The sequence below is a fragment of the Dama dama genome, chromosome 27 (assembly GCF_033118175.1).
Source record: "Dama dama isolate Ldn47 chromosome 27, ASM3311817v1, whole genome shotgun sequence".
Lineage (NCBI taxonomy): Eukaryota > Metazoa > Chordata > Mammalia > Artiodactyla > Cervidae > Dama > Dama dama.
Genome location: NC_083707.1, coordinates 26,874,352 through 26,901,925, shown reverse-complemented (window position 1 = coordinate 26,901,925; position 27,574 = coordinate 26,874,352). Strand labels below are relative to the sequence as shown.

Sequence of the window (27,574 nt, the reverse complement as noted above, 5' to 3'; positions counted from 1 at the left end):
GTAGCTTTAGGTGGGGAAAAAAGTAGTTATACTTGAAAATCAGCAATCAGCATAAAAAGAATCCTGCTACTGACCCAACCTCCAGTAGGAGACATGTGAGGAGATGCTGGTAGAATAGTAATTACTATATGAAGAAAATGACCTCACTTTACAGTTTTACAGGATTTATGGAGCCAGGTGAAAAGGAATTTTATTTACAAAAGCCAGTTGACTCAATATAAAATAGAAGGAAGTTAAATTGTTTTTACCTTTGCATATTTTATTACCTTATTTCCAGAATATAATATGGGAGATAGTGAAGGACAGGGAAGCCTGGCGTGCTGCAGTTCATGGGGTCACAAAGAGTCAGATACAACAATAAAGGTTTTCATAATTACTTCCTATTTCCTTTAAAATGTGATCATAACTAGTTAATAAAGTTTTTAATTGTTTTAAAAATTAATTCACAGCAAAGTATAAATCACAGAAAATGCTTTGTTCTCCTCCTTGGAGTATGTATCTTAAATACTTAAATATCTGCTGACTTAGAAAACAAAATGAAATTTCATTATCATTAGGTCATAGGTCAGGAGGTGGAGTGTTTCCTGCAGGGACATTTACCTTCCAAATCACATATGTGGGCATCTACCTGTCCATTAGGACCAGCCAGGGCAAACCCAAGACTCAGGTTTCATATTCTGACCAACTGACCTAATGCATCATCTCTAGAAATAAAAGTAAATAAAATGTTCCTTAGAAATCCCATCATCTTTTTATTCCTGAAAGCCTTAGAATAAAAATCTTCCTCTGTTTTTTTTTTTCTGTATGTATTTGGTTTTAGATGGCTTATTCACACTTCTAGAGGGAAAATCGCAGGTATAAAGAACAGTAAATCATACTCTGTGGACTTGAGATTCTAATTACTGAAATCTCAAGGTCCAAACAATGGAAACTCACAACCGCACTTTATCAATCATAAAACAACTCTCCACATGAGCTCTCATTTCAATGTTCTAATCCTAAAGTTAAGAAAGAAGTACAAGGATACACTCTCTTCTTCTTTCATACTCACAGAAGAATTAGTCACAAGAAGTCTTTATTGGCTGACTTACCTTTATTGTAGCTGATTCTGCATGAAATGGGTGTGACTCTCTCTCCAAAGGTATGACTCATTCAGATACTGTTTCAGTAGAAATTAAGAGAAGTTCACCTAAAATAATATGTTAAAGTAAATTAGCAGACAGTTGCCTTGTAAAATAAGAAGTCTGCTTTCAAGGGCATACAGTAATGTTCATAATAAATATTATGTTTTTTAAAAAAATCTTTAACCACAAATGTTCTCAGACAAGCTGGTAAGGGTCACTGTGGTCATTTAAAATATCAGGAGGAAATTCTTTACTATTGCCTATTTTGTAACTAAATTTTGCTTAACTGGTTTGATAATGTTTGAACACATTTCTATCTAATAAAATCTCTAAATGGGAGCTAGAGAAGGTGATAAAACCCAAACTAAATGAGTCACATCTAACTCCCTGCGACCCCACGGACTGTAGCCTACGAGGGTCCATGGAATTCTCCAGGCAAGAACACTGGAGTGGGTAGCCATTCCCTTCTCCAGGGGATCTTCCCAACCCAGGATTCAAACCTGGATCTCCTGCATTGCAGGAAGATTCTTTATCGTCTGAGCCACCAGGGAAGTCTGAAACTCAAACTAAGTCCACTGCAAAAACAAAACAAAACAAAAAATGCACAGTTCAAGCAAAACAGCTTTAAGAACACTTTTCTAAAATGCTCAGGTACCAGGGACATTTTTATTTTCTTCTGTTATGATAGCTAAAGGACGGCTTCAACTTTCCAATTCCCTGGGCACATATAGATGTAAGTGAGTTAATTAAGTTATTATTTATCATATTAAGAAACTTTCAGTTATTTTTGTTATAAAGTTACTGCATTAAAAACAATTTGCACTCATAATATCAAATCTGGGATTCAAGGAACAATATCCTAACTTATGCTCTGCAGAGCAGTGGTTCCCAATATTCTGTGTAACTGTGACAAATGACCTTCACAAGGTCACACCCTCCCTTGGATAAGTTCACCCTCGGGCACCGTTTGCCTCCCCCACTGGAATCAAGCCTCCTTTTCCACCTGAGGGGATGTCAAAAATGCAAGTAAATAACATCATTACTAATAACTTTAAATGTGCTCTAATCATTTTATAACAAGTAAATCAATCACAGATTTCAGAACTTGATACTTAACAAGTCACACCAACAAGGTTAGTTCGGAAAGTAAATCAAAATGAGTTAATTTCTCTAAATCCTTGCTTTCTCTTTAACATGGAAATTGTTGTTTATTTTTGAAATTCTGCTCTCTGCTAAAGTATTTATAATCATCCATTGGACTGCTTTGAAAAGATCTTCAAAGCCAGTATTTTACATCCACCTTTTCCAGAGCCATTGTATCACTTCCTTCTCATTTTTTCTTGATATGCAAGAATGTTACTTGTCCACGTGTGAATGACTGAAGTATGCTGAGAAACCAGTATTCTTTTCTGTCTCCTGAGGGTTTTTTTTCCGGTGGGTCTTCCTTCGGAGGCTCATTATTCACATTTGGGTCAACAAGTCTGACACTCTCAGTAAACACTCCTGTACTGCCCATAAGCCCTACAGCTTGCATCTCACAGGCGATGGACACCACTTCAGTGCTACTACCAACCAAACTCTCCCCCCTTCTTCTCCAGCCACTTCCCTTATCTTTCCAAGAATTCTTATAAACAAACCCTAAGGTGAAATCAAAGCTAGAGATTTATTCTGAGATTTTTTTCAGAAAACCTAGGTGAGGAGATAAAATCAACATTCCCAAGTGCCAGCTCTGGAAATGAATGCTAGCTTTGTTCATCTCCAGAGGGAAAAGGGATTTTCCATGTGGTTTATGGTTTGGCACTTTGTCCCTCCTGTAAGGAAGGGAGTCTCGAAGAAGAGGAAGAATACAGAAACACTCTCCACTGGCCTCTGAACTCCTCCAACTTGACATGGTTCAAGAAGCCTTAGCAAGCTTGTCCGGGATAACTTTGCATGGTAGGGGGAGGTTGTCCATGGTATTGGAGACCTTCCAGTACACCCCCACCTCAGTTTGGTGAGATTTACATCCTTCCAGGAATATTAGTCTCTTTTCATTTTACACGTACACTCACACACACACACACACACACACACACACACACACACATATCCTTTCTTCCAAAATAACCTTGAAAATATATTTGCTATTCTTTCATTCACACATTCAACTAGAATAAACTGAAGACTTATAATTGATCAAGCACTGTTTAGGTGATCTAAGTTTTCTGTGGGTTAGTCACTCAGTCATGTCTGACTCTTTGCAATCCCATGGACTGTAGCCCACCAGGCTCCTAGGTCTATGGAATTCTCCAGGCAAGAATACTGGAGTGGGTGGCCATTCCCTTCTCCAGGGAATCTTCCCCAGCCGGGAATCGAACCCAGGTCTCTTGCATTGCAGGCAGATTCTTTACCATCTGGGGCACCAGAACCATCAGTTCAGTTCAGTTCAGTTCAGTCGCTCAGTCGTGTCCGACTCTTTGTGACCCCATGGGCTGCAGCATGCCAGGGCTCCCTGTCCATCACCAACTCCCAGAGTTCACTCAAAAGTCACGTCCACTGACTCGGTGGTGCCATCCAACCATCCCATCAATTTGGCTGTGCTGGGTCTTAGTTGCAGCATGTGGGCTCTGTTTCCCAACCAGGGACCGAACCCAGGCCGCCTGCATTGGGAGTAACGAGTCTTAGCCACTGGACCACCAGGGAAGTTCCCACCAGAATCCATAGCAGTTCACAGATAAAGACCTCAGCCTTCAGGAAGTTTACATTCTAATGAACGGTGACAGGTAATAAATAAGTAAATGCACAGCCTTTTAAGTTGCAATGTGCAAAGAAGAAAAATAAAGTGAGAAAAGTGGGTGGGGAGCTTTGGGGGTGGGAGTTTTATTATAATTTTTATATGGGTAGCCAAAGAAGATGTCACTGAGAAACGAATATTTGAGGAGAAGTGAAGAGCGAGGGAGTAACCCTTGTATGTGGCTGGAACAGAACCTCCTCGAGAAAAGGAACAGAGAGGACAAGGGCTCTCAGGTGGAGCTTGCCTGGTGTGACTGTGGTGTCAGGCTATGATGTAAATGATTGAGAAGGATCAGCACGCCACCCTCCCAGGAATATGCACAGAGCAGTCAAGGGAGCCTTCAGCTAAGGGATTTCAGATCTTAGGAGGGCGAGGCATTCTAATGGGCCATCAAGACCTTGCCAAGGTTTTCTAGACAATCCCTGTTTTGGACACACCTCAATTTAGGACTATTATAGTCTCATCACCTTGTAAAACTAGTGTGTGATGTATTTCGAAAAAAAATCTCTTATGATGTCGGTTCAGCACTCTACTTAGACCCCAAAACAGACAACTTTGTTTTCTCTGCTGAGTCAAGTCTTCATTTTGCCACTGTTGTGTCTTCCTCTAGTTCTCTGGTCCACAAACACCGCTGACAATTTCCTGAAGTCATCCCAGTTCAGAACTTTGCATGCAAGGAGTCAGTCCTCATCTACTGACTCACAGGAGGAGCCTGCGGCGAACAGCTCAGCTACAGCCCATGACTCACCACCTGCGGCTCTATCTCTCGGGCAGGGTGTTGGCGTCTGTGGCTGTGTTCCCAGGGCTGTCTGTTGCTGCCACACAGAGTGGTGACTGTTCACGAAGGACGCGTTGGTTTCTCTACAGTAGACTGTGGGGCTTGCAGTCCGCTGGGCTTTGATTATTACTCTGCAAGTCCCAGCTCAGAAAGGCAGCAAAGCTTTTTTCCCACCCTGTTATTAAGAGATCATCCCCCACCTGCAAGTCACCCAGTTCTCCCCTCTCACTGCCTAAGGTTCTTGGTCCAGATAAGCCATGAAAATTTCAACACCCAGACATCTAATGTCTGTGATGTCACTCCTGCTTTGGCTTCTGGGGAAAAGGACCACACTCCTCCAGGATTAAGTGGGTGGACAATCCCTTGCCATTTCTCCACCCCCAGCTAACACATTCTCTTCTCAACCTGTGCCTGAACTTCAGCTTTGCTCTGTCCAAACCCCTCCTGCCACACTCAACCCTGGAGACACGACATCCTTGACACTTACACCTCTATCAGTCAGGCCACTCTGAAACTCTGACTCACACCCACCATCTGCCATTCCTCTCCTGCTCCTGGACTGTAGTATCCTTGGGGGAAACACACAAACATCCATCAACACACCTGCATGTATGTTTGCATGCCTGTATGCATGTGCATAACTCCCACCCACACAATCCCAGACTGTTTTCTGGCCAGATCCACTATTAATACACCCAGAGTGGATATATTCAAATACCTGCCCCTATAATGCTCCTTTTTCACTTGTAATTAATCCCTTCCATGTGAACTTGGTTCAACAACTCTTTATTGATCATCTTATATGTGCTGGATACGGAAGTCTGGGCCCACTACGGATATGATATAGCCTCTGCTCTTATTTTTTTTTTTTCTTTTTTTTTTATTATTATTATTTTTTTTTTCCAGTGGGTTTTGTCATACATTGATATGAATCAGCCATGGATTTACATGTATTCCCAATCCCGATCCCCCCTCCCACCTCCCTCTCCACCCGATTCCTCTGGGTCTTCCCAGTGCACCAGGCCGGAGCACTTGTCTCGTGCATCCCACCTGGGCTGGTGATCTGTTTCACCATAGATAGTATACATGCTGTTCTTTTGAAATATCCCACCCTCACATTCTCCCACAGAGTTCAAAAGTCTGTTCTGTATTTCTATGTCTCTTTTTCTGTTCTGCATATAGGGTTATCGTTATCACCTTTCTAAATTCCATATACATGTGTCAGTATGCTGTAATGTTCTTTATCTTTCTGGCTTACTTCACTCTGTATAAGGGGCTCCAGCTTCATCCATCTCATTAGGACTGGTTCAAATGAATTCTTTTTAATGGCTGAGTAATATTCCATTAGCCTCTGCTCTTAAAGAAGTAACCATCTTGGGAAAGAAGAGGCATCACAGCAGCAGACATGAATGAATTAACCATACATCACAGTGTGACGCTGCGATGCACATTATGTGAATCATCTTGAACAGAGCCACAGAGAATAAAAGTACAGTAATTGCAGAGAATACAACAAGAAGAATTGAGAATGACTCTCAGGTGCCTGGCTTGAGTGGTCAAGTTGACCAAGCACAGGAGGAAGTAGCAAGCTTGAGCTGGAGAGGTGTAGAGGGATGGGGAAATCTTTTTTATCAGTATGCTGTTTGAGACAAACAGTATGCTGTTTGTCAGCATTCTGTTAGGACTTCCCTGGTGGCTCTGCTGGAAAAGAATCTGCTTGCAATGGGTGAGACTTGGGTTCGATCCCTGGGTTGGGAAGATACCCTGGAGAACGGCATGACAACGCACTCTGGTATTCTTGCCTGGAAAATTCCATGGACTGTATAGTCCATAGGGTCGCAAAGAGTTAGACATGAATGAGCGACTTTCACAAAGTTAGGATGATAGTTTGAGATCCCTATGAGATATCCAAATGGTAATGTCCCATGTTTGAAGTTCAGGAGAGAAGGCTGTGAAGGATTTGCACAATGGGAATGGCTACAGAGTCATGCTGGGTACCAAGTAAGAAAAGACGGAAAGGAAAGAATTCAAGAGGCATAAGCATTTAGCAGGTAGGCAAAGAATAAGAAATGTATTGAGAAACAACAGCCAAAGAGAAAGAAAATTAGGCAACTTTTTCTGCCTCCTAAATCGACCTGTAGTTGTATTCTCATTTCAAACTACTTGCGAGACTTTTCTCACTGGACACTGCTCTAATATCTCAAATTCAATTTTGTCAATGTAATAAAAAAAAAAATTTTTTTTTTCAGATAAATCTGAAACTCTTGACTCTTCACGAATCCCCAACTCTTCACCAGCAGCATTTATGCTTTGAGTGACTCTATCCTGACTGGTGTCATGTCTCCTTTACAATTATTCATCCTTTAAGAACCAGCTCACCACACCACTCCACCCCAAGCTCACTGTCCAAAGCGTGAGTTCACTACTCTCTTCCCTCTGTTTGCTTCATACCATGCAAAGAGTTCTACCACTGCATCGATAAGTTTATGTTAGTTATAGCTATACTATTTCATAAGCATCTATTTTTGTTTCTTGGATTACTTATTTGTATTGCCAATAAAATGCAAATTAAATGCTTGGCAAACAAACTCAGTGTTGAATAAATGAAGAAACAGATGAGTATAACTAAACCAGAAAACAACCTCCTCCTTTTTTCACCTTTCTTACTTTATTTATCTAGATGCATGTCATAAATTTTCCTTGTATCCAAGTAACCTTTTTTTTTAACTGAAGTACAGTTGATGTATGTTACAGATATACCCTACAGTGATTCATAATTTTTAAAGGCTATGCTCCATTTATAGCTATTATAAAATATTGGCTATATTCCCTGTTACACATACCGTTTATTAATCAATGTCATATGAGTAAGCCTCCCATCCATGATAACCATTTCTTATGTTGGAACAGCCACACATTTCTGTTCTTTGCTTCTGAGGCATGTTGTAGGATAGCACCAGATTCAGCATGTACCTCTAAGACATTAATTCTAATACATACACTCGTTGGGATTTTCAATGGAATTAATGAGTCAGTCATCTATCAAACCATTAGCCATTTATACCATGATGATTTATAAAGTGATTTTTTTTTAATGCTGGAGTGGGTGGGGAGTAAGGAAGAGGTGATGGTAGAAAGGGGACATGTTAATTTTTGTTGGTCTTTATGAAGTCTTTTTTTTAAATAACATTTTTGTTTTAGATAATACTAAGAGATGATTCTAATAAGCTAATCACCTATGTGTACATGTGAGACAAAATATGCTGGGAAATATAACACAGATATTTTGAATATATATAAATGTTAAAGCCAATTATTTGCACAAGGTACAGTTTTTAACTGATGTATTGCAAATATGTCTTAAGAAAATTAAGTCTTAAGAAAAGTATATTTACCATAATGTTCAACTAATTTAGAGGAAGAAAAACCTGTAAGTAATCTTTCACATCTTGTTAATTCATTTTAAAGCAATCAGCACGTCATTGGTAATGGCATCTGATGTTGTACAAAGAGATTTATGAAATAGATTGACTCTCCTGCCAGCAGAGAGAAGTCAGGAGTGAGAGAATGAGCTGTGTATGATCTAACTTCCAAGTGCCTTCAGCTCACTGAGTCATAGGTTTCAGTCATAAGTTTTTAAAGAGGAGCTAATTCAAGAACGTCATCCAATGGCACCGCATTGTACATCTTCTCTCAAAGCCTTGCAATACACGTCTCACAGAGGAACTTTATCCTTAAACTGCCTTTGACAGCCTCCAGCGGGGAGTAAATAATCCAACAGAAATACAATTTGCATTAGCTTTTCTCATTCTGGAAGCTACAATTATCTTCATTACTGAACAGAGATCACATTCTAGATAATGAGGCATAAACACTTGCCTATAGGACTCAGTTACAAGAGCACTCATTTTGGGGAGGGCTTATGTATAGTTTCCAGGGATGATTTGACAGTGTTTTGGTCAAGTCTGCCTCGTTTAATTAGGAATCCTCCCAGCAATGATGGGGAATGAGAATTATCACCAAGGTTACCATCCACAGTAATTCAGAGAAAAAGGTGTGGAAACTAGAAGACATTCTTCCCTCCTGACTCACCTACTAACCAGTATTTATTGAGAGGCTATCATGGTACTCAGCACTGTTCTAGGCACTGCAGAGTGAAAAATTAAGCAGACACTCCTCGACATGCAGTCCTCTGTTTAGCTACTGACAGTTAAGTAACACTATCAGAAAAGTTACTGGCCAGTTAATCCCTAAACAAACAAAGTAAAAGGTGGTTCTCAGCTCAAAGAGGGAGTGGTCCTCGGCAGCTGAGGAAGAAAGGGATTAAGGCCATTGTACTGGATCTTGAAAAGTGGCCAGATGAGAAATGGAGAAAGAAGAGTAGGAGACACTGGGGAAGAGAGAGGGAGGCACATTTAATCACAAAGGGAACTCTGCCTTGTCTATCAACTTGGATGCCAAACATCTCCTTCTAGTAGCAAATCAACCCTTTATACTATTACAGGCTCTTCCAATAGGTCAGTGTCAATCATTAGCCTTTCTTATAAGTCTCCTAATCTGGTGCTTATTCCAGAGCTTCTGTTTTTCAAAAAGACGTCAACTTAATATTTACGCTTGCAAAAGTAATCACACTATCACTCTTAGTTGAACCCGGTGCACTAGGCACTAAACACTATAGAATACATCATAAAGATTTTTCTGATTTAATCTTCATAGCAGCCCTGTTTGCTGGTTGGTCGAGTAGCCAAGTCGTGTCCAACTCTTGCGACCCCAGGGGCTGTAGCCCACCAGGGTCCTCTGTCCATGAAATTTCCCAGGTAAGAATGCTGGAGTGGGTTACCATTTCCTTCTCCAGGAAGATCTTCCCGACCCAGGGATCGAACCCAGGGCTGCTGCATTGCAGGCAGATTCTTTACCGACTGAGCTATGAGGGTACTCCCCTCTATGCGGTGGGTGGTATCTATTCTCCAGGTCACACAGCTAAATAACTATGGGCTAGAGGATTCTGACCCCTAGTGACGCTTTGTCATTTTGTAAATATAGGGAAGAGTGTATCTCTCCCTTAACCCTTCTAGACTTTTCTCCCAGTCGAGGTTAGTTAACAAGGGGTAAAAAAAAAACAACAACCGTTCCTTGGGATCCTTTGTGATTCTTCTAATAACTGTTTCTACCTGAGTCAGACAAGCGGCAAACCTGTGGGAAGGGGCCGTGGGAAGGAGGTGAGACGCCTTCACGGAGACCACCCCCGGAATCCGGCTCCAGAACCTTCGCTCCCGGGGAGCTGGCGCCAGCCAGCAGGCCGCGCGGAGGACGCGGGGAGGACGCGGGGAGGACGCGGGGAGGACGCGGGTCCGCGCGTCGCTCGTCCTTCTCCTCGGCGCCACCTGGGCCCCGCGCGCGGCCACCCAGCGCACGGTCCCCGCGGCGGCCCGGGGCGCAGAGAGCCGGCCGCCCTGGGCGGCGAGGGGCTCGCGGAGGGAGGCGGCGGGGCGGGGCCGGCCGCTCGGAGTCCCCAGCCCGGGGCCGTCACGGCTCCAGGTGCGCGTGCGGCGGGGGGCGGGCGTCCCCCGGGCGCCTCCTTCCTCCGCGCCATTCCCACCCCGGCCCGAGCCGCTCGGCCTGGCTCCGGGCTCCATTTTCTCGCGGAGGCCACACCTGGAGCCGCCTCTCTGGGCAGGGCCGTGCGGCCGCCGCCTGGGAGGGGACCCTCGGGGCTGGGGCGCCGGGGAGGGGCCGGCGCGCGCGCGCGCGGGGACGCGGGGAGCCGGCGGCGGAGGCGCGATGGCGCGGGGCGCGGAGGGCGCGCTGCTGCTTCTCCTGGTAAGTGCGGGGAGCCGGCGGCACGGAGCCCCGGGCTGGCCGGGGCGGCTGCGGGCGCTCGGCCCGCGCCTCGACCTGCCCGCTTCCGCCGGGGGAGGGCGGAGGGCCGGCCCGCCCGGCGATCCCTCTTTGTGCCCCGAGGTGGGAGAGGGCCGGGCGGCCGGTGGGAAGCGGGCTGCAGTTCCGTTTCTTTTGCGGTCGCACAGAGGCCCCAGCGCGTTTCTGAATCTGCGATCTGCGGGTGCAGGGAGCCCTGAGGCGGGGACACCTTTCCTGGAAACCCGGGCTTTGTCCCGATTCTCCTTCGACCGCAACATGGAGGCGGCGGCCGCGCCTACCTCCCCGGGCTCCCACGGCCCGAGCGCGGCAGTGACCTGGGGACACACCTGTATTCTGAGACTGCAGAAGGGGGCCCAGAGAGTTTCTCTAATGTATTTTACAAAGTTTAATTTTTTTTGTTAAAGCCACGTTACGCTTCAAATCACCCACCTACAGCTCAAGCTTAAAGTTCACAAAGTTAATGTTTTAAGACATCGCCTAGTATTAAAAGTAATGAACATATGTAATCGTTTTAAGGTTTTTTTCACTTTAAAAGATTACAGAAAGGCGACGTGCAGCGCAACAGTCAAATGGGGTTTTCAGAGGTTATTAAACTGGCAAACAGTGTTCGCTTTCTAGATCTGCATTTCTTATGCTTTGCTTCTTACACTCGGATTGGTTTTTAGATACATTTGTTTTCTGTTTGTTGAGGGAATTGCGCATAAGTAAAGGGTTTGGCTTCTCTGGTGGCTTAAACGGTAAAGAATCTGCCTGCAGTTCAGGAGACCCTGGTCAGAAAGATCTCCTGGAGGAGGGCATGGCAATCCACTCCAGTATTCTTGCCTGGAGAATCCCATGGATAGCGGAGCCTGGCGAACTGCAGTCCATGGGGGTCGCAGTGAGTCGGACAGGACTGAGATGTACTTGAAGCTGGAAGAGGCTTGCCAAATGGGTTTTGATAAAGTGACAGTTATCCTCCTAATATAGGTTTGCCTTCAGCTTCCAGAGACTTAAATGTGTGTTCAGAGAGATTAGGTACAAAATCATATTCTGTATTCCTATATAATAGTAAAAATAAGAAATACAAGTACATTCCCTGTAATGAAAGTTCTAACTTCCAAAAGATTGCCTTCTCTCTATCCCAGAATTACAATGAAGGGAGGACATTTTCCCCTGTGGGTTTTGTATGTATATATTCTTATAAAAGTCGGGCACAACTTAGAGACTGAACAACAAAGGCACACATATTTATCACATAAGAAGAAACATGGCTAATACAATCTAGGAATTTCAGTGAATTCTCACTTGTGAGCTGTTTAGGACCTGCAGACCTTTGTCACACCTGTTAATCTTCCTGCTTTTTATTTCATTTTGCCTAAGTCATTGAGGTCGTTGAGATGATGTTCAAGTTTATTTTGTTAGTAAAACTTTTCAAAGATAATTTTCAGTTTCCTTTCTGGCCTCCAGAATAACAGAGCATCTAGTTCCCTCCTCGTGGTATTTCCTAGCTAAAGGAGATTATCACACTAGCATAGCACCTGGCTCAGTTTGACATTTAAATATTAAATCCTAGAAAAGAAATTGCCTTTATCCTCAAGTGGTTTAACAAGCAGGCCGATTAAAGTACATTTACAGAGAAATAGGTACATAACTTCGGCATATTTTTTACTCTAGCAATTCAGTATTTTTTGTTACTGGGCATGAACTGACCGCCTCTTTAAAAAGTGATTATAACTAATTGAATAAGCAAACTCTTGGACAGTTCTTTGTATTTTCTGTAGTACTTTAAATGATACGAATTTGAGTATGTTTATTTTTGATCAGAGAACAGTGGGCAGTTCAGCATTTTGCCCCTGATGTGTTTGAAGTTGGAATTATAGATTTCAGGGAAGAATATTTGAAAAACTTCTATTCTGACAGAAGTAGTTCTCCAGGACACAGATCTTTTATAGAAGGGAATATAAATTGTAGTGTCTGTGAGTCAGAGTTCAGTTGCAGATCACAGAATTCACTCTAGCTAGTTAAAGCAGGAAGGGCATTGTGTCCATTGCATCTGTGTGCCAAAGACTGAGGAAACACTCCATTTTGAGCTGTCGGTAATGGCTTCAGAGCCATCCAGCCAAGCCCAAGCACTCAGGGACCTGCTGCCTCTCCCGTGATCAGGAACCCACACTGCCACCCCACAATGTGAAAACAGACAAATCGGGTGTTACTTCTGTTGCCAGCTCCAGAACCATGCCACGTTTGCTAGGATGTCTAACACTGATACGTACCGGGACCCTACATCTTGGCACTCAGGAATCTAGTGTGGATTTTACTAGATGGACCCTAGAGCTAGAGAAAGATGACTGCAAAGACCCAGCTCCATCCACATCTGTGCTTGCCAGCAAGAAGAGCAGCCACACGGCTTCTGCTCCACTTCCTTCTTTCAAATCTCATGTAAATGCTGATTGTTAATGTTAAATCGTACACTGAGCCTTAGCTGCTGAGCCTGTGATATGTGGTCTCTAACTTTCTTCTGAAGTTCCAGGAGGCAAACCAGAAGCAACATGCTGAGAGGCACTCACAGACCTAGCACACAAATAGAGCCCAACTCTGTCAAATGGGAAATAGAAGCAATTTTGTAAATAATGTCAGAGAACCTTTGCTTTCTGTGAGTTCTTTACATGGGACCTACCAATTCCCAAATGGTCAGTGGATAGAATTCAGAAGGTTCTTAGTCATGGCTGGGAATAAATTCTGTGTCCAGCCTCATTAGTATCTAACTGAAATTTAGTATTCCTTTAAATTACAAATGTAGGAAAGACACTGCAATAGCTTAGCCATAGCATAGCTTTAGGGCTTTCCTGGTGGCTCAGTGGTAAAGAATGTGCCTGCCAATGCAGGAAAGGCAGGTTTGATCCCTGGGTTGGGAAGATCCCCTGAAGAAGGAAATGGCAACCCACTCCAGTATTCTTGCCTGAGAAACCCCATGGACAGAGGAGCCTGGTGACCTACCGTCCATGGGATTGCAAGAGTCAGAAACAGCTTAGCAACTAAGCGACAGCAACAATTATATTAGGACTCACGCTAATGACCTCAACTTGGTTAAACCCGCAAAGACCTTGTTTCCAAATAAAGTCACATTCTGATGTGCTGGGGTTAAGACTTCAATATATCTTAAGAGACATAATTTAACTCATAACAAGTAGGTGCGGCTATTTATAAAATTTTAGTAACACTCTAGTGTTGTGCTTCAGATTCTAATACGCAAGTGGATGACAGATTTTAGAAGAAATTAAAATCTAAGTGAGATGGTAAGTATTGAAGCTTATAAGAGTAAATTATCATATCCAGGGACTTTTAGAAATGTATGATTTCACATCTGTTTTTGTTCCTAAAAATTAATGGGAAATGTCAACTCTTTAACAGAAATTTCTTTAGGTATAAAATTAGGGGAAAGTACTTTGCAAAAAGACATGAGAATTGAGTTTAAATTCTCCCTGATTATTAGAAATATCTGATGAGATATATTAAAATCCCCAAGGCTAAAGTCCAGAAATATATATCGCTAGAAAATTTCATTTAGTTGTATCTGAGTCTTTGTGACCTCATGGACTGTAGCCCGCCAGGCTCCTCTGTTCATAGGATTTTTCAGGCAGGAATACTAGAGTGGGTTGCCATTTCCTCCTCCAGGGGACCTTTCTGACCCAGCGTTCAAACCCAGGTCTCCTGCATTGCAGGCAGGTTCTTTACTGTCTAATCCATCAGGGAAGCCCTTAGAAATTTCCCAGTAAATTTAATTATCAGACACGTGTAAGAGTGAGAATTACCAGTCTCAATTTTGAAAAATAGTTTATTGACCAGTGATGCACACAAACATTTATTTGGAAAAGAAATTACACATTGAATAAGGGTTTGTATTTTTAAAACTGCAAAATTGCAGTAAAAATCAGAGACCTTAGTTAAAATTATAAATGTGCTTTAGATCAATTTTAGTATTTCTTAATAAACAGCAGCAACAAAAAAAAAACCCCAGCTATTTCTGTCTTTCCGTGTGCCACATATTTTAACTGATAACACTTTTCAAACATATATCCCAAATATGACAAAAGATTATTTTCTTAGTTAAGTTTATCTTAAAGTTTCAAATGTATACCACATATGACATTGCACTATTTTGTTGATTTCAAATTATTTTTTAAATTTTCTGAGATTTTTATCTTATGCAAAGCTTGGTGATTAGAATTACGGAAGCTGGAACATCAAGATTTATACCATAGTCTAATGGTAAGATGAACAATGCCCTCAAGAAAATAAACTAGCTAAGAGATAACCACAGATGACCACAGTTTAGCAACTCCCTGCTTAATCTAGACAATGTATCAGATGTTGGGAGACAATGAAAACTCCAGAAGTGTTCTGCCCTCATGATGCATCAGTTCAGTTCAGTCGCTCAGTCCTGTCTGACTGTTTGCAACCCCATGAATCGCAGCACTCCAGGCCTCCCTGACCATCACCAACTCCCGGAGTCTACTCAAACTCATGTCCATCGAGTCGGTGATGCCATCCAACCATCTTATCCTCTGTCGTCCCCTTCTCCTCCTGCCCTCAATCTTTCCCAGCATCAGGGTCTTTTCAAATGAGTCAGCTCTTCGCATCAGGTGGCCGAAGTACTAGAGTTTCAGCTTCAGCATCAGACCTTCCAGTGAACATCCAGGACTGATCTCCTCTAGGATGGACTGGTTGGATCTCCTTGCAGTCCAAAGGACTCCCAAGAGTCTTCTCCAACACCACAGTTCAAAAGCATCAATTTTTCGGCTGTCAGCTTTCTTCACAGATGCTTACACATGATGCTTACAGTCTAGTAAAAAAGTAAATGGCAAAATCCCAGATGGGTGATGGTAGAAAGAGTCATGATAAAAGAACACACGGTGCCATGGAACCTACAGAAGGGGCTCCAGCACTGAGTGTCCCAGCAAAGACCTGAGAATAATTATAAATTATTAAGATGATACGAAGAGAAGAAGGGGGAAGAAGTTTTTAGGTAAGAGAGAAGAGCACATGCAAAGTCCTGAAGACAAGGGTGCATGGTTTCTTGAACGGAGTCCACGTAGCTGGGACACAGCATGCAGGACAGAAGGACATGCAGAAAGATGAGCCTGCAGCCTTCTTGGTACCAAGGAAGCCTCAAAAGAGTGTTTTTAGGGAGGTGTTCAAATCATTAAGAAAATGAAAAAATGAGTGTTAGTTGAGTTGGTCATGAAAGGGTGGAGAAAGAAGAGACTGTAGTCGACTCATTTAATAATGAGGCAAAATAAAAATTTTGCCTCATTATTTTAAAACAGAGCTTTCAGAATTTGGGATGCTGTGATCTAAGACTGGCAGAAAAGCCCAAACAGTACAGGGGAGGGAGTGTGCAGCATGGCAGGAGGCTTGGTTTGGGAACAAGGGCCTCCCCAGGTGGCGCAGTGGCAAAGAATCTGCCTCCTGATGCAGCAAACACAGGAGACACAGGTTCAATCCCTGGGTCAGGAAGATCCCCTGGAGAAGTAAATGGCAACCCACTCCAGTATTCTTGCCTGGAAAATCCCATGGACAGAGGAGCCTGATGGGCACAGAATGCTGCTGGTATTTACTACTCCAAAGGCAGCATGCTAAACTTCCAGCAATCCACAGAACCTTCAAGAAAAAAACTAGCCACTCAAAAAGACTTTCCCTATCAGAAATGCCAATAGCTCCCCCAGTGAGAAACGGTGATAGGCAGATTGTGAGAGATTCTCATTAGGGATTCATCTTACCTCTTTTTAAAATGCAAATATCCTCTAGGCTGATTAAGCCTTGATACATTCATTTACTCAATGGGTATTATTGAGCACCTACCTAGTCTGTGCCAAACACTTCCCTAGGTCTTGTCTCAAAATCACACCTTCATGGGAAAGCCTTTCATCAGTCCAACAGGTGCTGTCTGGCTGATGGGGAAATGAGAAGGCAGATTTGGGTGGAGAGAAGAAGTGAGAGGTCCAATTTTCCCTATTCTAAAATAGCTCCATCCCACAATTCTTCCAAGTTCCCTACGATGCAAACTAAATCAGCTGAAATAAATGGCCCATACACTGCCTCGTGTTAGAGATCCAGTCTCCTTAGACCCCAAGAGTGCTAACTGGGAAATGGCACCAGTGGCCTGGCTCAGTCATCTTTTTTTTTTTTTTTTTTTCTTATTTTTTAAAATTTGTTTTTAACTGGAGGATAATTGCTTCACAGCGTTGTGTTGGTTTCTACCATACAACAGCGTCGTGAACCAGTAGGGATACATCCGTCCCCTCCCTCCTGCACCTCCCCCCACCCCCCTCTAGGTCGTCACAGAGCACCGGGTTGAGTCCCCTGAGTTATACCCGCAACCTCCCATTAGCTCTTTTGCATATGGTAATGTATGTTTCATTGCTGCTGTCTCAGCTCCCACCCTCCCGTTCCGTCACGACGTCTGCAAACCCATTCTCTTTCTGTGTCTCTATTCCTGCCCCGCAAACAGGTTCATCAGTCCCATTTTTCTCGATTCCACGTATATACACTACTATACAATATTTGGTTTTCTCTTTCTGACTTCACTCTGTATTACAGGCTCCCAACCAATCAGCTCTTCTTTCAATTTCCTCCCTCCTTTATTTGCATAGTACGCTGCCGGGGGTCTGTTCACCTCCGGGAGGCTATAGTGGTTTTCTGACCCAGCACGGAAGGACATGCTGGACCCTCGTCACCGGAAGGTACAGGTGGGAGGCAGAGAGTGGGCGGCGGCAGTGGCTGGCGGGGGTGTGCCCTTGGGACCCTGCGCTAACCCCTGCCTCCCTTTGAGCCGCAGCGCTGTATCTTCCGGTGTCTGCTATCACCTCCCTACTCAGAGGATTTCCTCAGGATGCTGCCTCAGCGTCTCTGCAACCTGGGCTCTGAGAACTGCATCCTTCTAGCTACTCACACTTAAAATGTTGATACCATCTGCCCCCTTCTCCTGTCCTTCACATGCAGGGTGTTGCCAGGGGTTCATGTTGTCCCCATGAAGACTCTGACCCTACCCATCCATCTGGGCGCCATGACCATATTCCAGGTCCTCCCTGCATCTCCCTTGGCTTACTACTTTAACCCTCAAGCTGTCTCCTGCCTTCCACCCTGCAGTACTGCAAAAAACATCTCCTCAAAGCTCTGAAGGCATAGAATCCCTCTTGGGAAGTTCATCCTTAGAGGATCTGTGACGATCCGTAGCACAAGGCTTTGTCCTCCTTTTCTGCTCATGTGATCTCCGTGTCAGAATCCACCCCTTCTTGTTCTTCTTCACTCTCCATGTTCTGACACCTACAGTCCTTACAGCAGATCGTTTCCTTCCTCCTCCCATCTGCTCCCTCCCCTAAACCTCTCCTGAATTCTCTAGAGGAGATCCTTTCTGCCTTTTCTGAGCTCCCCAGAACTGCTTTTGCAGCTGTCATTCACACAATGAAGTTGTCCTGCCTCATAGTAATAAAGTTCGAGAAGGAAATGGCAACCCACTCCAGTATTCTTGCCTGGGACATCCCAGGGACAGAGGAGCCTGGTGGGCTACAGTCCACGGGGTCACAAAGCAACTAAACAACAACAACCCATTATAGTAATGTGTGTGTTAGTCACTCAGTCGGGTCTACCTCTTTGCGACCCTGTGGACCGTAGCCCACCAGGCTCCTATGCCCGTGGTATTCTCCAGGCAAGAATACTGGAGTGAGTTGCCATTTCCTTGTCCAGGGGATCTTCTTGACTCAGGAATCCAACCCCAGTCTCCTCCATTGCAGGCAGATTCTTTACCGTCTGAGCCACTAGGGAAACCCTTATGTCTACTTTATCTCTCCTGACGAACTGAACCTCTTTGAAATAGAATCTGTGTACCATTTATCTATAAACTAGCTCAATGCCTTGGACACAGAAGGATCCTTTAAAAACCTAAGAGTTAATGTATCTTTCTATGTTTGGAAAAAGTTGGAATAATAATCTGAATTTCATTTGTTTAGAAGAAATCTTTAATGTCTGGGTGGAGTGAGGGGTAAATTTATGTTTGACTTGCACACATTCAGCAGTTACTAGCTGTGCTTCCACTACGTGCCAACCAGGCTTCTGGGTGCTTGTGAGCAGTCCCACAATCATGGAGCCTACAGTAGGGGAAAGGCAGGTGTAGGGAAAATATTTTGACGTTTTTGGAGCAGCCACAGTGTGCCTTTTCATATTGAACACAGTGGGCGCTCCAAAAGTGTCGAATTCTTTTCGGATGAGATGATTGGATGGCATCACCGACTCAATGCACGTGAGTTTGAGCAAGCTCTGGGAAATGGTGAAGGCCAGGGGAGCCTGGCGTGCTGCAGTCCATGGGGACACAGAGTCGGACACGACTTAGTGACTGAGCAGCAACACCACCACGTGCCAATAGCTGGATTTGGTGATTGTTGTTAATGGATGAAGCTGAGGGGAGCCCAAGTACCCCCGACACCAAATGCCTCTCTGTCAATCCAAAGGTGAGACCACCACCTCCATTGTAGCAGCTTCCTATAGTTTCTTAGACCACCACCTCCAAAATAAGCAGTTTCCTATAGTTAATCATATGAAAGGCCTGAATTTATGAAATTACGTAATTGGTTTCATTTCATTACAAGGTAGAATCATTCAAGAAGCGGCAAAAAGGAGAAACATACATTGAAATTTGCCTAATTTCACAGTCCTGCAGAAGTATTCTCACAGTTTCTAAAACCATTGCTTTTCGCTGTTGGATTTTGCCAGTTTGCTTATTTGAAGTCAATTGAAAAGCCTGTTTAAAAAAAAAAAAAAACAAGAAAGCCTGTTTACCACTTTGGACTTTGGAGTCAAGTTGTTGGTCAGTTTTTGGCAATTCCTGCAGCTTGACTTGGAGAAGGCAACAGCACCCCCGTCCGGTACTCTTGCCTGGAAAACCCCATGGATGGAGAAGCCTGGTGGGCTGCAGTCCATGGGGTCGCTAAGAGACACGACTGAGCGACTTCACTTTCACTTTTCACTTTCACACATTGGAGAAGGAAATGGCAACCCACTCCAGTGTTCTTGCCTGGAGAATCCCAGGAACAGGGGAGCCTGGTGGGCTGCCGTCTATGAGGTCGCACAGAGTCGGACACGACTGAAGCGACTTAGCAGCAGCAGCAGTTTGACTTTCTGACAGAACAGTGCCATCTAGTGATGAAAAAGGAAAACTTGAAGCTCTTGGTTTTCTTAAGCTTCTGGGCGGGAGGGGTCGGGGAAATCTGGTTTTCTCCATTCTATTTTTTAGTGTCAATTTCAGGAGTACATTGCAGCATAAAGGTCAAAACAGCCTGTCACTTTTGTCTAAGAAATTATGTATTATATAGATATATCTGAAAAGATGCATTATACAGGTTTCCTTATATTGTGCTGATCCTCAGAGCATTTGTAGCAACTATAGAAAACACCAATACAATGGTAAATAAAATATTTCAGAAATGATAAATTCTCAGGGTCAGTAAAACGTAAGCCAGAAAAAGAGGTATGAATTGAGAGAAAGGTGTGAACACCATTTAAGGCAATCTTGTAGTCTATTTGATTACTGCTTGTGAAGTGGAAAATCTTGTGGTGGGAATAATTCAGTTGCTGAATATCCTTATCTGGAATATATCGTTGCATGCATCTCTCTAATTAAGGGCTCCTTATCCAGGCTATGAATTATGCAGGCTCTCCTTCTCATTCCTCTACTACTCTGTGATTTTACACAGCTGTTTTCACAAGTGTGGTCCCTAGACCAGCAGCATCAGCATTACCTGGAAACTTGTGTAAGAAATACAGATTTTTATACCCCACTCCAGACCTGGGTGTGTGCATGCTAAGTTGCTTCAGTCCTGTCCAACTCTTTGCAAACCTGTGACCATAGCCTGCCAGGCACCTCTGTCCATGGGATTCTCCAGGCAAGAATTCTGGATTGGTTTGCGATTCCCTCCTCTGGAGGATCTTCCTGATCCAGGGATGGAACTCGAGTCTCCTATGTCTCCTGCATTGGCAGGCAGGTTCCTTACCACTGTGCCACTTGGGAAGCCCCATCCCAGATCTACTGACTCAGAAGCTCCCTGGTGGGGCCCGGAAGTCTTGTGTTTTAACAAGATGATTCACATGCCACTCATACTTGAGAATCACTGCTTATTAACATCCCCCTTGGAAAAGAATTGGGAATGGAAAAGAAAGTTAAATATTAAAAAGCATATTTAGATATTTGTTAGTAACTCTAATTTTTTTTAAGATGTTTTAGGGGCCAAGGAAATTGACACTAAACAAAATAATGGCCTTTTTGGGTCTTCATTTTGTCTATGCCAAGTTAAAAATAGGAGCTGTCCAAGATGACACGACTTCCCTTGAAATGACAGTTCACAACATGATCTAACAACTCAAGTGTAGCACAAGCATTTGTAACTCTGTGTTTTAAAATTCTTGGTGTCATAAATGTTTCCAAGGAAAATATCTTCCCCTTTAAAGCTAAGTTCAATGCGACTCACTCCAAATCATATTTGTTACATTAAGATTAACCCAAACATCTAAAGAGTGGGCAAAAGATTATGATCGATCATAGAATTTAGAAAATTCAAATTCAGAATTAAAAATTAAAGGTCAAAATATTGCTTTTCTTGGTTGCTGAGTTTTTTTAAACAGCATCCATGAAAACAAATATATGTTTAAACTAGCTATTGAGTGAAGCTGCCTTAGGAATTGTACTTACGTATGAGTTATTTTTAAGTTGGATCTTTAAGTTGGGAATGTCTAAATAAGGTATGATGTTTAGCCAAAAAATAAGAAATTTTAGAGATCTCACCTCCTTCAAGGAAAAAAAAGAAAATACCAAGAGGAAAATAGTATGATAGATGAAATTCTAACATAAACCTAACATCAGGCTTATCAGACCTTCCTGTGGAGTCTACAGAGGACCAATTCTGTCTATGCTGTTGTTGTTCAGTTGCTAAGTCTTGTCCAACTCGTTGTGTCCCCATGGACTGCAACATACCAGGCTCCCCTGTCCTTTACTATCTCCTGAAGTTTGCTCAGATTCATGTCCATTGAATCAGTGATGCTGTCTAATCACCTCATCCTCTGTTGCCTGCTTCTCCTCTTGCCCTCAATCTCTCCCAGTATCACTGTCTTTTCCAATGATCGGCTCTTTGTATCGGGTGGCCAAAGTATGGGAGCTTCAGCATCAGTCCTTTCAATAAATATTCAGAGTTACAATTAGAAAATCTAAGATGTGTGATCAGAGGAACCTAGATCAGACCAACCTAGACAGCATATTAAAAAGCAGAGACATTACTTTGCCAACAAAGGTCTGTCTAGTCAAAGGTATTGTTTTCCAGTAGTCATGTATGGATGGATGTGAGAGTTGGACCATAAACAAAGCTGAGTGCCAAAGAATTGATGCTTTTGAACTGTGATGCTGGAGAAGACTCTTGAACTCTCAAGGAGATCAAACCAGTCAATCCTAAAGGAACTCAGTCCTAAATATTCATTGCAAGGACTGATGCAGAAGTTAAAGCTCCAACACTTTGGCCACCTGATGCAAAGAACTGACTCATTGGAAGAGACCCTGATGCTGGGAAAGATTGAAGGCGGGAGGAGAAGGGGACGACAGAGGATGAGATGGTTGGATGGCATCACCGACTCAACGGACATGAGTTTAAGCAAGCTCCGGGAGTTGGTGATGGACAGAGAAGCCTGGCATGCTGCAGTCCACGGGGTCTCAAAGAGTCGGACACGACTGAGCGAGTGAACTGAACTGATCAGAGGAAACAAATATCAGACGTGGCATTTATTTATCTCATTTTATTTCCCTTAAATTATTTTAGCCAAAGCTGAACACTCTTTAAGAACGGGTTGGGTGTAAGCCAGGGACCCTAAGGGCAGTTTCTGATTCTGCCTTCTGTTCAATGAAAGGAAACAGAATTTGCAAAACACTCGCTCGGCCTGGTTGGAAGGGTGGATAAGAAAGAGAAGTAACAGGTGTTCCTGTGACTGTCGGGTGGTGAGCATGAGATGGAAGAGCAGCAGCAGACATGTTAGGTCACCTCTATTTGGGTCCCCAAACATCATCCACTGACCACCCTACTAAAGCAGGCTACAGTTCTTTCTGGCTGAATGGAAATAATAAGCCATTATAATGCCTCAAAGTTAAAACAATATTTTAAACTTCTTTGTACTCCTCCACATCTCATCTGCAATAAGTTATCAGTTAGTCTGAGGTATTAAACTTAAGGGGTCATTTAAAACAGTGGACTCAAAGACTCACAACAGAAAGCTTGAAAATCATCTGCTTAAGGCCGATAGCCTATTAGCAGGGAGCAGTTGTCATCCAGTGACTTGTAAGTCTCCAGGGCTCTGTTTGTTAAACTTGTCCTCCTGAACAAGTTTGTCCTCCTGTTTGTTAAACTTATCAAGGTGACTTCAGAAAAGGAAGTCTTTTCTAAAGGTGCCGACCTCGGGAACAAAGAGTCATTGATTTATTGTAAAACTGACCTTCCTTCATTCCTTTGCCAAAAAAAAAAAAAAAATTATTTCCAGTTACCAAGAAGGCCAGTTTTTACAAGATTCATAGGTTCTTCTAACGATAGAATTTTTTTTTTTTTTTTAAATTTTTCTAAACCAGTAAATTGGGAATCTTTTGAAGGATTTGTCTGGTTCATCTAAAAACACTACTTCTTTGGCTACAGAAACGAGAAGCTTACTTTTCTTCTTAAGTGTTAAAGGCTGAAGGCGTGTCATATGTGACATTTTTCAATCACCAAGTTCCTTGTGAGAAAAAGTTACAGATTTCATAGTTGAGAGAAATCATAAGGTTCGCTTTGTCCAGACTTCCTTTTAACGCTTGAAATCCTTTCATACCGTCCCCACAGGCCATCACTCAAACTTACAGAACTGAAACTATTCAAAGAGAAGTGGGAAGGAGTAGAAATGCGGGACAGAAGACAGCGTGTATCAGTTACTCCATTTATATTGTCTGCACCAGTTTGGAAATTTACATCAATTCATGGTCCTCCAGAACTTATATGACCTTCTTGACCCTAGTTATCGCGGTAACTTCGAATTAGAAACGTGGTCTAAGTTAGGGTTTCTCAGCCTTGGCGCTCTGCCATTTAGAGCCAGAGAATGCCGTGTTGGCGGAGGGGCCGTCCTGTGCATCCAAGATGTTGAGCAGCTTCCCTGGTCTCTTCCCAATAGCTGTCAGCAGCACTCACTTCCTCTGCTCCCCACCCCACCACCCCCAACACGGAACTCCGCTTCGATAAAAATATCTCCAGACTTTACCCAATATCCCAGGTGACCCCAGGGAGGTGGGGGCGGGTTTGGGGAGTGTGTGTGCACAAAATCTCCCCCAGCTGAGAATACTGTTCGAACTAAGAGTGTGGTCTGTGAGGTACACAGCCCTAAGGAAACATCCACACCATCTCCTTTAGGAAGGAGTAGTTAAGATCTCAGCTATCTCCTTAGTCACATAAAGAGTTCCACAGTTGACAAAACGTCCCTTGCGGGTTTTGTGCCATGAATGTGGAGCAAATGTTTCAGTCTGTCAGATTTTTATTAAGTGTCTGTGAAAATAGGCTCCTGCAGTCGATGCTCTAAAACGCAGACAGCAGAACTAAGGTTGATTCCAAGAAACCCTCAGTTTTACATGTTAGTCATTCGGCCGTGTCTGACTCTTCGTGACCCCATGGACTGTAGCCCACCGGCCTCCTCTGTCCATGGCGTTCTTCAGGCAAGAATACTGGAATGGATTGCAATTTCCTTCTCCAGGGAATCTTCCCCACCCAGGGATCAAACCCAGGGTCTCCTGCTTTGCAGACTGATTCTTTACCTTCAGAGCCCCCAGGGGCTTCAGAATCTATTTCGTTGAGTTTTTAAGGAAGCATACTGAATTACTGGATTTTCACAAATTGAGTGTACCGTGTAAACAGCAGCCAGATCAAGAAATACAACCAGCACCGTGACACTGTTTCCACTGACTCCTTGCCCCAGCAGCGCCTCCTTGACCACGCTGCTCTCTCTCACACTCCTGGCCTGGCTGTTCCTTTTGCAGGAGGCTCTGTCTGACTTGCTCTCTCATCCCATTCCAGTCTCTCTAAAGATATAACCTCTGAGAGCCTCCCTGAAGTCCTAAATCCTCTCTACCACCCTGAACCTGCTTGAATTTTCCTTATCACTCCCTATTTGTGTCCATCTCCCCAACATGTAAGAATCCAAGAGGACAGAAACACTCTAACTTAGCATATGGTGGGAGCTTGGAAAATTAAAGGCCTGGGTAAATCCAAATTTCTGAAATTTTAAGGTGAGGAAAATTCATTCAAGTCTTAGAAATGAGGAAATAGCATCATAATTCTGTTCACTGAGTGCCTGCTATGTGCCAGTTGTTGCAAAATTTGTGTAATAACTCTGCAAAATAGATGTTATTAGGCTGCTTTCAGATATAAGTACCAAAAGCCAACTAAAAGATTAAATAAAAAGAATACTTACTATCTCATAAGAAATGGCCCAGAAATAGGGGGCTGGTTCCATATTTGAGCAGTCCTATAACTCAAAGATGGTTTTGCTTTCAGTTTGGCTTCTCTGCCATCTTATAAGCTTTCTGCTCATGGTCACAGGTGGCCCTCACCATTCCACGTGTCACATCCTTGCTCAGCAGTCTCCAGAAGCCGGTACAAAGAGAGGCTGTGCATTTGCTTTTCTTCTTATTAGAGGGAAGAATCTTCTTCCCAGAAGCTCCTTGATATCTCATTGGCTGAATTCTCGTACACGTTGTTGTGAACAGAATGTTTGTGTCCTCACCTGAATTCACATACGGAAGCCCTAACTTCCAATGTGATAACATTTGAAGGTGGGGCCTTTGGGAGGTAATTAGGTTTAGATGAACCTTTTGCTACTCCAAATAATTAAAACAGCCTCTAGTAATAATAAAGTTCAGAAGAAAAGCCCTATCTTTATTCCCTCTCCTAAAAAGTGGCGAGGAGACTAGAAACAATATTGTAAGGTACTACACCTATACACCCAGATTCAGTATCAGAAATCAAGGCTTCTTGATGAAAATGGTTCATTCTAAAGCTGGGACAGAGAAAATACAAGATGGGTCTGGAATATCTGGTAATGTTAGACAATAAGAAAGTTCAAAAACCAAAGCATGGGGATGTGTCAGAGGGACATAGAATTTAACCGTCAAGATCTTCCAGTGGCCACAGCTGGAACTATTTGAACAAAAAAGTAAATAAAATAGTATTGGATTATAACCCACAGAGTAAAATCAATATGTATGAGTCCAAACTGATAAGAATGATTGAATTAGTAAATGAGAGAAGAAGAGACAAATCTTTCTCACAGAAGAATTCCAAACAATAAGCATGGATGCCCCACTCCTCTGAAGCAGAGCTTAACCTCTCTCCTCCCGGCATATGCCCATTCAGCATCTCCACTCTGAGGTGAGCTTGACTTAATGACTCACTTCAAAGAATACAGCAGGTGAAGGGAAAGTAGCAGCTTTACAGAGGAGCAACCTACAAAGGCTGCTTTAACAGATCCTGTCGCGTGGGTATCGTGTACCGCTGATATGCTGTGATGAAAAGGGCACTTCACCACCACTCTGGTATTCTTTACAAATACACACCGCCCAGCTCTAAATGTCAGAAGAATAACAGATACATCCAAGTAAGAAGATACTCTGCAGGATAATTGGCCAGTAGTCCTCAAAGCTCTCAAGGTCATAAACAAGGAAAGTCGGATAAATGGTCACAGACTAGAGTAGATTAAGGAAGCATGGCAACTTCATGCAACATGGGGCATTAATGGAGGAAATACTGAAATCTGAATGAAGTACGGAATTTAGTTAACTATCAATTTTGAGCTCTTAGGAATGAAGTATGGAATTTAGTTAACTGTACCAATTTTGAGCTCTTAGTTTTCACAAATGTACCACAGTTATTTAAAATGTTAACTTTAGGCGGAAATGAGTAAAGGCACTTGGCACTCTCTTTACAATATTTGTGTAAATCTACAAATACCCCTGAATTAAAAATTCAGTTAAAAAGAAATGTGTGAGGAAACCAATATTGTTTGTCAGATAATACTTCAATTAAAGAATTCAGAGAAATTCTCAAAAATCGAATGCTGCAAAAGCATGTAACAACAGTAAAATGTAAATGGGGTAAAACCCCTTGAGAAGCAATGGGCAATGAAAAAAACAAAGTGTATGCTAGTCAGCTGTTGAAACTGGTTGTGCGGATGTTCATTGTCCTGTTAACTCTGCTTTTGTAAATACAGTCATAGCGCATCTTACTCCATATCTGTAAGTTCTGTATCCGAAGTTCTCCATTCACAGAGTGATGAGTAAATTGCAATTTAAACATTTTAAGCAGTTAAAAATAAGTAAATTCATGAAATAAATGATTCTCTGCTTTCAAGATATTTGGCAATCAAGAGTGACAAAGTTTCTTGTGTTAACTACTGAGATAATAATGAATAGGTGAACTTTGTTGTCTGTATCCCTCAATGAATGAATGATGTTGTGTATCACATTTATACAACTTTGCTACTTAAAGTGCGGTTCAAGAACCTGCAACTAGGCATCATCTGAGAGCTGGTTAGAAATGCCAAGGGTAAAGCTTAAATTCAGGCATACTGAAATGAAATAATCATTTTAACAAGAACCCCAGTGAACAAAATACAGATTAAAACTTATGAAGCACTTTATAGTCTTGTGGTTTTCTACATTTCTTAACAAGTAACATTTGAAAAGGTACACTCCAATAAAAAATGAAAATACTTTTATAAAGAGTTTACATTTGATTGAAGACTATAAATTGCCCCGCTTTACTTATATCCTGGAATAGATACTTGGTCATAATAACATTTACTTAAAATTACATATAATATCACACCTTTGCTAGGCCCAATAACATTCTAAGGAAGAGTAAAAGTGGTGAATATATCACCCAGCCAACTCCTCAGGAGAGTTTGTATGGAAAAAACAATGGTTAGGAGACTGGACGAAAA

At 42.8% G+C, this 27,574-nt stretch overlaps 1 protein-coding gene across 1 annotated transcript in view; it reads left to right on the top strand.

Moving 5' to 3' along the window:
• Positions 1-10,430: 10,430 nt before the first annotated feature.
• The window catches only part of DSG2 (desmoglein 2), a 53,906-nt gene continuing 36,762 nt past the window's right edge, over positions 10,431-27,574 (top strand). Inside the window, exon 1 of the mRNA XM_061131353.1 lies at positions 10,431-10,495. Within this exon, the coding sequence (XP_060987336.1) occupies positions 10,457-10,495 (39 nt within the window). The 5' untranslated portion in view covers positions 10,431-10,456. The remainder of the gene's footprint in view (positions 10,496-27,574) is intronic.